A 13,632-nucleotide genomic window follows, 5' to 3' on the forward strand; every position below is an offset into this window, starting at 1 on the left:
AGGTTAGACCCCTGGGTTGGGAAGATCCCCCCGGAGAAGGAAACGGCAACCCACTCCAGTATTCTTGTGTGGAGAATCCCATGGACAGAGGAGCCTGGTGGGCTACAGTCCACGTCGTGGCAAAGAGTCAAACACGACTGAGCACACACACACACTCATTTGCACAGGATGGGGGGGACCTGGCAAAGAGACTCTGGGAGGAGCAAGCCTACAGCACTGCAACTCCCAAGACCCACCTAGGTCAGTTCAGTTCAGTTGCTCAGTCACGGCCGACTCTTTGCAACCCCATGGACTGCAGCACGCCAGGCCTCCCTGTCCATCACCAGCTCCCCAGAATTTACTCAAACTCATGTCTATCGAGTCGGTGATGCCATCCGACCATCTCATCCTCTGTCGTCCCCTTCTCCTCCCGCCTTCTATCTTGCCCAGCATCAGGGTCTCTTCCCCTTGCTCCCAACACACACCTCTGCAAAGCACGCCATCTCATTTTCCACGTGCATCCTTTGGAGACATCCCCCCCAAGCACAGGAGTTTGCAAACGTGGCTCGCCGGGCAGTGCGGTCCCTCCTCCCCTCTACCTCCGCCCAGACCCCGGAGAAGGCACCGTCCACGCGTTCCAGGCACCGTCGGGCCGGGAGAGGTGACCCACCGACGTAAGAAGCGGGCGGCGTCCGCCGTGAGCCTCTGCGTGAGGTTGTCGTAGGACATGGGCTGCTGCGTGACGTCACGGTTCCGCATCAGGAAGCAGTTGAGCGGCCGGAAGTAGTGCAGGAAGCCGAGCAGGAGGCCGAGGAGTAGGGCGGCCAGGAGGAAGAGGAAGAGGAAGACGCAGGGGGGCGCCCGGCAGAGCCGCAGCCACTTGAGCAAGGCCAGGGTCAGCAGGGCCACGGCGATGAGCTGCAGGGGCACGAACACCAGCAGCCGGAAGGCCCGGGTGAACACGCTGCCCTCGCCCGGCTTGCAGTCCCGCAGGTTGGTCACGGGCAGCCCGTGGAAGTAGTCGAAGCCGTGGCTGGTCGGGTGGTGACAGAAGTCGCCGCGGTCGTGGCAGCTGATGCCCAGGTGCCACTTGCCTGAGGGCGCAGACCACAGGGGCGGCGAGTTTAGAGCCAGCGGAACCCACCCTCCCCGCCCCCCATGCCCAGCTCAGCTTTGGACACCTGTGGGTTGACACCCTGTAGGGCCTCTCTGTTCTATCATCAAAATACATCTATTCAATCCCGTTCACCTCCTTTTCCCTAAATGGTCTAGGGTAGGAACTACGCATGCCACCAGAAAACAAGAGGGGATCTGGGGACTGGAAGATCCAGGGGACCTTCCCAACCCAGGGATGGAACCTGGGTCTCTTAAATCTCCTGCACTAGCAGACAGATTACCACTGAGCTACTAAGGAAGCCCCAGTATTATACTTCATAGGCAGGAGAAAAAAACTACAGAAGAAAACACCAATGTTTTTCTGGGACAGGTGTTTTTTATTTTTATTTTTTTTAATATTCTCTTTTTTTTCTTTTTTCTTTGACATGTAGTCCCTAAGTCATGTCCAGCTCTTTGCAACCCCAGGGACAGTAGCCCACCAGGCTCCTCTGTCCATGGGATTCTCCAGGCAACAATACCAGAGTGGGTTGCTGTGCCCTCTTCCAGGGGATCTTCCTGACCCAGGGATCGAGCCCACATCTCTTATGTCTCCTGCACTGGCGGGTGGGTTCTTTACCACTAGGGACACCTGGGAAGCCTGTTTTGGACATGGACCACTTTCAAAGTCTTTATTGATTACAACACTGCTTCGCATCTGCTGGATCATGGAAAAGGGAAGAGAGTTCCAGAAAAACATCTATTTCTGCTTTATTGACTATGCCAAAGCCTTTGACTCTGTGGATCACAATCAACTGTGGAAAATTATGAAAGAGATGGGAATACCAGACCACCTGACCTGCCTCTTGAGAAACCTGTATGCAGGCCAGGAAGCAACAGTTAGAACTGGGCATGGAACAACAGACTGGTTCCAAATAGGAAAAGGAGTATGTCAAGGCTGTTTGTTGTCACCCTGCTTATTTAACTTATATGCAGAGTACATCATGAGAAATTCTGGGCTGGAAGGAGCACAAGCTGGAATCAAGATTGCCGGGAGAAATATCAATAACCTCAGATATGCAGATGACACCACCCTTATGGCAAAAAGTGAAGAGGAACTAAAAAGCCTCTTGATGAAAGTGAAAGAGGAGAGTGACAAAGTTGGCTTAAAGCTCAACATTCAGAAAACGAAGATCATGGCATCTGGTCCCATCACTTCATGGGAAATAGATGGGGAAACAGTGGAAACAGTGTCAGACTTTATTTTTTGGGCTCCAAAATCACTGCAGATGGTGATTGCAGCCATGAAATTAAAAGACGCTTACTCCTTGGAAGGAAAGTTATGACCAACCTAGATAGTATGTTCAAATGCGGAGATATTACTTTGCCAACAAAGGCCCATCTAGTCAAGGCTATAGTTTTTCCAGTGGTCATGTATGGATGTGAGAATTGGACTGTGAAGAAAGCTGAGCACCAAAGAACTGATGCTTTTGAACTGTGATATTGGAGAAGATTCTTGAGAGTCTCTTGAACTGCAAGGCGATCCAACCAGTCCATCCTAAAGGAAATCAGTCCTGAATATTCACTGGAAGGACTGATGCTGAAGCTGAAGCTCCAATACTTTGGTCACCTGATGTAAAGAGCTGACTCATTGGAAAAGACCTTGATGCTGGGAGGGATTGGGGGCAGGAGGAGAAGGGGATGACAGCGGATGAGATGGCATCACTGACTCCATGGACTTGAGTCTGAGTGAATTCCTGGAGTTGGTGATGGACAGGAAGGCCTGGCGTGCTGTGATTCATAGGGTCGCAAAGAGTTGGACATGACTGAGCAACTGAACTGAACTGAAACATTTCTTATAAAATGTGAAGTGCATCAGTGAATTAGTGAGCACGTCACACAAGAGAAAAAGTGATGGTGGCTTTATGACAAGATGTGGGAAGGAAGAGAAGGGTTGTTTTGCTCCCATGAGATTTTCCATGATTTGTCTGATGACCTACATAGACCCAAGCTCATCAAAGGAAAGGGGAGAAGGATTCATTTCCTATCAAGAGAATAAAGTCAGTGGGAATGTCGAATGAGAAACATTCAGATGCAATTTTATTACTGCCATGTAAGATGAAAATGTTTATCAATAGTATGGTGTGTGTAGGTGTGGGTGTGTGGTGGTGTTTGCTGTGTGCACAACTATGCATTTTTCTGTTATCTACCATATATTTCAACTTTCTGCCTCTGTGTCTCATCCATCCAACATCCACTCATTCACCACCTACCATTCATTCATGCATCCAGTCACTCACCCACTGACCCACTCACCCCTTCAGCCAGCCAATCAGTATCCACTATTCATCCACCCACCCATCTATGGATTCTCTGTCCATCCATCCATCCAATATCCATTGTCCACCTACCATCCATCCTTCATCCATCCATCTACCATCCACCCATCATCCATTATCCATCCATCCATCCATCAATCCAGTATCCACTATCCATCTACCATCCCTCCATCATCCATCCATTATCCATCTACCATGTACCATCCATCCATCCATCCAGTATCCACCATCCGTCCATAATCCATCTACCATCTATCCATGCATCCATCCAATATCCACCATCCATCTACCTCTACCATCCATCCGTCATCCATCTACCATCCACCATCCATCCATCCACTATCCATCCATCAGCATCCACCATTCATCCATTTATCTAGTATCCATCATCCACCTACAATCCATCCATTATGTATCCATCCATCCATCCACCCTGCATCCATCCATCCAGTATCCACCATCCACCTTTCATTTACCATCCATCCATCATCCATCCAGTATCCACTATCCATCTCCCTTATCCCATCCATCATCCATCCACCCACCATCCATCCATCCATCCAGTATCCACCATCCATCTACCATCTACCATCCATCCATCATCCATCCACCATCCACCATCCATCCATCCACTATCCATCCATCAGCATCCACCATTCATCCATTTATCTAGTATCCATCATCCACCTACAATCCATCCATTATGTATCCATCCATCCACCCACCTTGCATCCATCCATCCAATATCCACCATCCACCTACCATCTACCATCCATCACCCATCCATCCATCTACCATCCATCCATCATCCATCTCCCTTCTCCCATACAGCATCCATTCATCCACCATCCATCCATCCATCCAGTATCCACCATCCATCTACCATCCATCATCCATCCATCCACTATCCATCCATCAGCATCCACCATTCATCCATTTATCTAGTATCCATCATCCACCTACAATCCATCCATTATGTATCCATCCATCCATCCACCATCCACCCAGCATCCACCCATCTATCCAGTAACCACCATCTACCTACCATCCATCCACCATTCACCCATCCATCCAGTAGCCATCATCCACCCATCCAGTACCACGCATCCAGTATTTGCCATTCACCTCCCATCCCTCCATCATCCATCCACCTCTCCATCCATCCAGTATCCACCATCCACCTACCACCCATCTATCCACCATCCATCTACCATCCACCAGCATCCATTCATCCATCCAGCATCCACAGTTCATCCATCAGCCATTCACCCATCATCCATCTCATCTACTGAGCTACCTCTCCCAGTCCCTATCACCTGACTCAGCTATCTCTCCATCTATCCATTTGTCCATCTGTGAGTCCATCTGTGTGTCTATCCTTATCTACCTAGCACCCATCCATCCGTCCATTGACACACATACACAGAGATACATAAATAAGGAGCACATCCACATTCAAACAGTGCATACAGATGCCTGCTGTTTTGATTTGGAGTTGAAATTGTTTCTTCCCTATCTACAGCTCTGCAAATTCTATCAGCCGTGTCACCCTAAAGATGGCTGTGGTCACGCCCTCCCCACTCTCCCAACCACCCCGCCCAGATCCTCAGTCCCCACACCCAGCCGCCCATACCTATCAGAGCCGTGGAATAGCCTTGATCCTTCAGAAGCTTGGCGAACGTAATCTCACTGGGGGGCAGTCCTCCAGAAGAGGCCGAGAAGAGGAAGACTCCCACTTGGGACTGAGATGCTACTCCTGAGCAATGAGAAATCTACCATGAAGACGGGGAGGACCATTAGGACTGGGAGGAGGACGAGTACCGCGGGGCAGGAGCCAGCAGGGGTGGGCGGGGGCTGGGGCGGGGGCGTTACCTGAGCGGACAGGGTACCGGCCGGTCATGAAGGCTGCCCTGCTGGGCGTGCAGAGGGGCGACGCTGCCAGGTGCTGTGTGAGCTTCGCGCCCCCTCTGGCCAGGCGGTCGATATTGGGAGTCCTGGAACAGAGACTCGGTCATTCATCATGATCTTAAGAAAGCTTCTCCGGGGGCTTTGCACAGTGAGTCGCTTCTCAGTAACCCAGGGAAACAGACCCGTGTGTCTTGGTGGGAAGCGGACGACAAAGGATGAGATGATTGGATGGCGTCACTGACTCGATGGGCATCAGTTTGAGCCAATTCTGGGATACACTGATGGACAGGGAAGCCTGGCGTGCTGTGGTCTGTGGGGTCACAGAGAGTCGGACACGACTGAATGAGTGAACCACAACACGTGGTGGGAAGAAGGGAAGGAAAGGGAACTGAAACAGCCCCATGGCTCTGAGTAAGGATAAAACCACACTGAGGGCTCCACGATCAAGGTCAGCCCTCTCTGGGGGACCTCACTCGCCCAGGGCTCTGAGCTTCTGGTTTAGGAGGGAGACGACAAGTCCTGAGAATGGGCTGCTGGGACCAGGGGGATGGAGATGTTCCAAGGTCTCTCTCCTTCTCAGCTGTCCCTGCCAGTTGCCTACGTATCCCCCACCCAGTCACCTCTGTGCCCCCAAACGGGAAAGCTCTGGGGGCAGCCTGACTCTCCTCTTCCCAACCACAGCCAAAGAGATGCTCTGGAGGAGTTCTCATCAGGCTCTGCCTGGTGGCTCAGGCGGGAAAGAATCTGCCTGCAAGGCGGGAGACCTGGGTTCGATCCTTGGGTCGGGAAGATCCCCTGGAGGAGGAAATGGCAACCCACTCCAGTATTCTTGCCTGGGAAATCCCATGGACAAAGGAACCTGGTGGGTTACGTCCATGGGGTTGTAAAGACTCTGACATGGTTGAAGTAACTTAGCACACAGCACACACGTGTATATATATATGCTGCTGCTGCTGCTAAGTCGCTTCAGTCGTGTCCAACTCTGTGTGACCCCATAGACAGCAGCCCACCAGGCTCCCCCGTCCCTGGGATTCTCCAGGCAAGAACACTGGAGTGGGTTGCCATTTCCTTCTCCAACGCATGAAAGTGAAAAGTGAAAGGGAAGTCGCTCAGTCGTGTCTGACTCTTAGCGACCCCATGGACTGCAGCCCACCAGGCTCCTCCGTCCATGGGATTATCCAGGCAAGAGTACTGGAGTGGGGTGCCACTGCCTTCTCCAGTGTGTATATATATACTAAAACAATATTGTAGATCAATTGTACTTCAATTAAAAGAAAAAGAATTGGATGCTAATATGGAGAACAAGATAGGTTTAGGATATTATTATGAATTTATTATTATAAATTCTTACCTATGACTGTATAGCCCTTTTCTTTCTTTTGATAATTAGCAGACGGTAAACTTTAAAGACTTGATTGCAAATTTAAAAATTAAGACTCCTTAGTGGGACCAGTTGCCTATTACATTAATAAACTTTAGGAATATCACATCTAATAGCATATCTAATATGAACTGTTGTTGTTGTTCCATCATTAAGCTGTGTCCGACTCTTCCGGATGGCAAGGGAATTCCCTACAAGGGTGAAGAAGACGAAGCTCCTGCTTTTCGTGATCTCGGAGCACCATGGTTTACATGGCTTGAGGGGAGTCTTGGTTTTCAGTGTCTACACATAGCCTTACACATGGCGTGCAGCTGGAGGGGAGGGTGGGCTTTGCACGTCTCCACGTGGTCTGTGTTCCACGAACACCCGCCGCCTGTCACGGGGCGGCCAGCCTGTGGAGGGGGCCCTGTGTTGACCCATCGCCGCACCTGAGAGTCTTGTTGCCGTAGCAACCGGGGTCCCCGATGCCAAGGTCGTCAGCCATCAGCAGGACGAAGTTGGGCTTTGACGCCACCCGGCTCTGGGCCTCGCAGAGGAACAGCAGCAGAAGCAGAAGGGTCATCATGTCTCTGCAAAGGGCGAGGGCAAGAGAGTCACGAAGGATGCTGGCGGGAGGGACCGTTCTCCTTCTCTGGCATCCTCCCTTCTCGCCCTCCCCCTGGAAGAAAAGGTACTGTCCACCCACCCGCCCCGGATGGTACAGGATCCAAAGCAACTCAGAAGTCATGTGCGTGCTAAGTCGCTTCAGTCGTGTCCGACTCTCTGCGACCCCGGGGACTGCAGCCCACAAGGCTCTTCTGTCCGTGGGATTCTCCAGGGAAGAATCCTGGAGAGGGTTGCCATGCCCTCCTCCAGGGGATTTTCTCTGACACACGGAGTGAACCCCAGTTTCTTACGTCTCCTGCGTTGGAGCCACCTGGGAAACCTGAGACATCACCATAGAAAGAACCGCATCCTCTCTGCCCTGTGTGTTTGTTTCTACAACAAACATTTCTTTCTCCCTGCACAGCGCTGACCTTTCCTTTCTACCTCAAACCAAAACACAGGCTCTGTCTGGAAAAATGAAAACACAGTCATCTCCTCTTGAAAAATGAAAACAATCATCTCTTTAAGGCAGGCTCTGTCAGCAGCTAAAAGTTCTCTACTCTGCACTGGAAAAGCAACAACAACAACAACAAAAAACAGGCATTTCAGGATAATCCAGTTGTCAATGTCAACCCCTTTCTAAAATTAGCCGCGACTGTCACCTGTAGGTACAGCAGCTTTCAAAAGGGAAACCTGCAGACGTGGGAGTGTCGCAAACCTTTCCAAGCTCAAGGAAGACAAGGTTCATTGCCTGGAGCAGCACTGGGTGCTCAGTTCAGTTCAGTTCATTCAAGTCGCTGAGTCGTGTCCGAGTATTTGCGACCCCATGAACTGCAGCATGCCAGGCCTGTCTGTCCATCACCAACTCCTGGAGTCCACCCAAACCCATGTCCATCGTGTCGGGGATGCCATCCAACCATCTCGTCCTCTGTCGTCCCCTTCTGCGCCTGCCTTCAATCTTTCCCAGCAACAGGGTCTTTTCCAATCAGTCAGTTCTTCCCATCAGGTGGCCAAACTATTGGAGTTTCAGCTTCAGCATCAGTCCTTTCAATGAACACCCAGGACTGATCTCCTTTAGGATGGACTGGTTGGATCTCCTTGAGAAGAGTCTTCTCCAACACCACAGTTCAAAAGCATCAATTCTTCTGCACTCAGCTTTCTTTATAGTCCAACTCTCACATCCATACATGACCACAGGAAAAACCTTAGCCTTGACTAGACGGACCTTTGTTGGCAGAGTAATGTCTCTGCTTTTGAATATGCTATCTAGGTTGGTCATAACTTTCCTTCCAAGGAGTAAGCATCTTTAATTTCATGGCTGCAGTCACCATCTGCAGTGATTATGGAGCCCAGAAAAATAAAGTCTGACACTGTTTCCACTGTTTCCCCATCTATTTTCCAGGAAATGATGGGACTGGATGCCATGATCTTAGTTTTCTGAATGTTGCGCTGTAACATTCAGAACTAAGGGTACTAAGAGGTGTGGAAGGAGTGAATTCATCGCACCCCACAACAAAAGACCCCATACGCCACGGCTCAGACCCTGGCACCATCAAATAAATACATGTATATAAAAACATAGCTTTAAAGGAACTGTGTCTCTAACTTCTGTATACATGTTGGATAAAATATACAAGCGAGAGCTCGGAAGCAACTCTGCAAGCCTGTCCGCCTCACTTTGAGCATCTCTCACTCTATCTTTACGACTTGGTCACCTTAAAAACGAAGAATGTTCTGCCTAGATGCCCATCGAGAGATGAAGGGAGAAAGAAGTTGTGGTACATATATGCAGCGGAATACTGCTCAGCCACGAAAAGGGACATGTTTGAGTCAGTTCTCATGAGGTGGATGAACCTAGAGCCCGTTAGAGTGAAGTACGTCGGAAAGAGAAAGACAAACAGCATGTATTAAGGCACATATAAGGAACGAGGAAGATGGTGCTGATGAACCTACAATGGGGATGCAGACACAGAGAACAGACTTGTGGACACAGTGAAGGGCAAGCAGAGGGTGGGAGGAACAGAGGCAATGGAGCTGACACACAGACATCATCACACGGAAAACAGGCAGCCAGAGGGATTTGCCGACTGATACAGGGAGCTCTCTGACCACCGAGAGGGGCGCGGTGGGCTGGGAGGTTCAAAACGGAGGGGACGCGTGTATTCCTGCAGTTGATTCGTGTGGATGTACAGTAGAAACCAACACAATATTGTAAAGCAATTATCCTCCAATTAAAACTAAATTAAGGGAAAAAAAAGTCTGAAATTTTATCTTACTAGTCACTTTCAATCCCACTGCATGAAAACTATTATCATAATAACCAGAACTTATTTTTCCCCCACAAACATGGAGTAGAACAGGTCTTCCTAAAGATGTTTCAAACTCTTAAAGGACTTAGTTGATAAAAGTACTTAAAATGAAATAAAAGTGCTCTAAAATATTAAGAGTAAGAGTATAGCACATTCATTTGAAAAACAGCAAACGCTCCTCCCTGAGAAAATTATTTTTCTGAACAACCTTCGTCTGGCAAAGAAGAAAAACAAAAATTTTTTTTGAGAACGTAGCTATTTCTAAAACAGAATTATTCTGCTGCAGAGAGATTAAAGAACATTTTCATAACTAGCGATATAATTACATCGAATCTGTTCATTATAAGAAAATTAACACTGCTCTGACTTAATTGGAAAACTTTACCACGGCAACCAACAAGTTTCAGATCTGTGCAGAAAAGGTTTACTGGAAACAAAGAAAAACCTACATTGCAAACCATACTTTGTTTAGAAGCAATGCCATTTTGTTTAATTTGAGCCATGTATCATCAATGATATGTCATCAACTGTCATCTACACAGATGACCTCTTTTAAAGTCATGAAGAAATACTGTCTGACATTAGGGCAGGAAAAATCCCATCTGAATATGTGGTCTTCTTAAAAGCTGTGGTTTTTCCAGTAGTCATGTATGGATGTGAGAATTGGACCATAAAGGAGGCTGATCGCCAAAGAATTGATGCTTTTGAGCTGTGGTGTTGGAGAAGGCTCTTGAGAGTCCCTTGGACTGAAAGGAGATCCAACCAGTCCATCCTAAGGGAAATCGGTCTTGAATATTCACTGGAAGGACTGATGCTGAAGCTGAAGCTCCAATACTTTGGCCACCCGATGCGAAGAGCTGACTCATTGGAAAAGACCCTGATGCTGGGAAAGATTGAGGGTGGGAGGAGAAGGGGACCACAGAGGATGAGATGGTTGGATGGGCATCACTGACTCAATGGACATGTGATTGAGCAAGCTCTGGGCGCTGGTGATGGACAGGGAAGCCTGGTGTGCTTCGGTCCATGGGGTCTCAAAGAGTCGGACAGGGCTGAGCAGCCTAAAAACAACAAATAGGTGGAATCTTAATTAAAAACAAAAATAAGATACAAATGGGCTTATTCGCTTAGATTTCTAACATTCAGTCTGAAGGATTGGGCCAACATTTATAGGCTGCTGCTGCTGCTAAGTCGCTTCAGTCGTGTCCAACACTGTGCGACCCCATAGATGGCAGCCCACCAGGCTACCCCATCCCTGGGATTCTCCAGGCAAGAACACTGGAGTGGGTTGCCATTTCCTTCTCTTATAGGCTAGTTGGAGAGAATGAAAATGCTTGAGGAGAAAACAACATAATATGAACCATAAGCTTTGTAGCAGAAGAGAAAGGGAGGAATTTGGAAAAGGCTTGACATTCTTTTTTTTTTTTTTTTAATTTGGAGCACTTTTAAAGTCACGTGGGATAAATGCTCCTTGACCAGGAATCAAATCTGCATGCCTTGCAGTGGAAGGTGAAGTCTTAACCACTGGATCACCAGGAGACAGCCAGTGACATTCTTCTTTCCATCCTGATATCGTCGTCTGTGCTGTAAATACCAGAAGGCCTCTGGGGACCACCTAAAGGTTTCACCACGAGGGTGAGAGCCGTGCAGCGCAGGCCACGTTTTGAGAAGAGAAAGAGGAACATCATTTGACCTATTAGCATCTGGGCTTCTCAGGTGGCTCATCGGTAAAGAACCCACCTGCCTCTGCAGGAGACGTGGGAGACCCGGGTTCGATCCCTGGGTCTGGAAGATCCCCTGGAGAGGGCATGGCAACCCACTCCAGGATTCTTGCCTGGAGAATCCCATGGATGGAGGAGCCCCGGCGGGCTACAGGCCATGGGGCTGCAAAGAGTCGGACATGACTGAGCACGCCCAGGATTGGGGCCAAGCTTGATGGCTGTAACAACCAGAGTAGGTCACAAGCCAAAGACGGCTCCAAACAAGTAGGATGTGTGCTAAGCGCACGGCCAGCTGCCACTCCCAACCCCACACTCCAGCAAAGCCAGCGAACCCCTCCACATTGGAGCCATTTCAAACAAATGATCCTTAGCCCGGCCATCAGCCCAAGCCGGATGGGGGCGCCCCCCTCCCCAGCCCTCACACAATCACTGATGCTCTTTCCAACATTATAAGCAAGTCCAGAGAACACTTACTATAAGCAGAATGCAAAGGCCTTAAAAACAATTCTTTGTTAGTTAAGATAGTGGTGCAGCTGAGAGGCATGGCCTAACCACAGTCAGGATATCCTCCCAGGTATAAAATCCAGCCAGAGAAAGTTGTTGTTTATTCGCTCAGTCGTGTCTGGCTCTTTGAGACCCCATGGACTGTAGCCTGCCAGGCTCTTCTGTCCATGGGATTCTCCAGGCAAGAATCTTGGAGTGGGTTGCCATTTCCTCCTCCAGGGGATCTTCCCGACCCAGGGATCGAACCCACGTCTCCTCCACTGCAGGCAGGTTCTTTACCACTGAGGCATCCGGAAAGCCCAGCCAAACAAAACCAGGTTAAACTTGTCCAAAGTGACGGAATGACCACATCCTTGATTGTAAGTCTGCACAGAATCCTCCTCGAGGCGTGTGGGAACTGTGAGCTGGCTTGACATCCACAACTAGACACCGGGATCCTCCAGCAAACAATCCTGTGTGTTCGGAGGTCTGCACAGCCTTCCCTGGCTCAAAAGGTAAAGAATCTGCCTGCAATGTGGGAGATCTGGGTTCACTCCCTGGGTCATGAAGATCCCCTGGAGGAGGAAATGGCAACCCACTCCAATGTTCTTGCCTAAAGAATGCCATGGACAGAGGAGCCTGGTGAGCTATAGTCCAAGGGGTTGCAAAGAGTCAGACATGACTTTAGTGACTTAGCAGGCACTCAGATAGTCTTCTCTAGTCCTCCGCTTGCCACTGCTGCCGGAGTTTGCTCATCCCATGGAAATGTTTGAGGACCCCACCAAGAGAAACCTCATATGTCTGCAGAGGTGATTTGAGAGCAGTGTGGTAGCTGTTATTTTTCTGAATAAAAACACAACTCCTGAATAATGCAGAAAAAATCAATCAGCAGCTCTTAAAAATGTGCCTCCTTTTCGTGAGGGAACAGGTGTCATTTTTAATAAAAATGTTAAGCTATGAAAATGGATTACAGGAAAAGAATATGAATTCGCTTGCCAAAGCCACACTGATGAATTATCCTCTCTGATAACTCAAAACGTCTGCGTCGTAGATCAGATAATAAGTACATTCACAACATTTTTCAGCCTAACTCTGGCTAGTTCTTCAACTTAGAATTGATATTGTACTCAACAGAGGAACACCCTTGCCTTTTCTTTAGTGCTCCTGGATTCTGTGCTTCCTTGCAGGGGAAAAGAAAAGCTTGCATGACCGATCAATGGGACAAGATGCTTTAATCGCCGTATTAGGATGAAACATTTGCAATAGCCATTTTTATTCAAATGATGGACCAGCACTTCCTTGGTGCTCCAGCAGTTAAGACTCTGCTGTCCAGGGGCTTCCTGGGTAGCTCGGTGGTAAGGAATCTGACTGCCCAGGCAGGAGACACTGGCTCAATCCTTGGTCTGGGAGGATCCCACTTGACTCGGAGCAACTAAGCCTGTGTGCCGCCACTACCGTAGCCAACACGCCCTAGAGCCGATGCTCGACCCCAAGAGACACCACGACAATGAGAAGCCCACGAAACACAAGGCAGAGTAGACCCTGCTCACCAAAACTAGAGAAAGCCCACACGGCAGAGACGGCTCGATGCAGCCAAAACCAAAATCAGTTCAGTTCAGCCGCTCAGTCATGTCCGACTCTTTGTGACCCCATGAACTGCAGCACGCCAGGCCTCCCTGTCCATCACCAACTCCCGGAGCCTACTCAAACTCATGTCCATCAAGTCGGTGATGCCATCCAACCATCTCGTCCTCTGTCGTCCCCTTCTCCTCCCACCTTCAATCTTTCCCAGCATCAGGGTCTTTTCCAATGAGTCAGTTCTTCCCATCAGGTGGCCA

General features: G+C 49.1%; 1 protein-coding gene across 2 annotated transcripts in view; it reads right to left on the reverse strand.

Moving 5' to 3' along the window:
- The window catches only part of STS (steroid sulfatase (microsomal), isozyme S), a 157,548-nt gene that overhangs the window by 79,031 nt on the left and 64,885 nt on the right, over window positions 1-13,632 (reverse strand). For both annotated transcript variants that reach the window (XM_018043775.1, XM_018043774.1), the window contains exons 3-6: window positions 7,128-7,268; window positions 5,283-5,404; window positions 5,044-5,166; window positions 650-1,073 (exon numbers count right to left, since the gene is read on the reverse strand). In XM_018043775.1, coding sequence (XP_017899264.1) covers window positions 650-1,073; window positions 5,044-5,166; window positions 5,283-5,404; window positions 7,128-7,264 — 806 coding nt within the window. In that variant the 5' untranslated portion in view covers window positions 7,265-7,268. The remainder of the gene's footprint in view (window positions 1-649; window positions 1,074-5,043; window positions 5,167-5,282; window positions 5,405-7,127; window positions 7,269-13,632) is intronic.

This window comes from Capra hircus (assembly GCF_001704415.2).
Source record: "Capra hircus breed San Clemente chromosome X unlocalized genomic scaffold, ASM170441v1, whole genome shotgun sequence".
NCBI lineage: Eukaryota > Metazoa > Chordata > Mammalia > Artiodactyla > Bovidae > Capra > Capra hircus.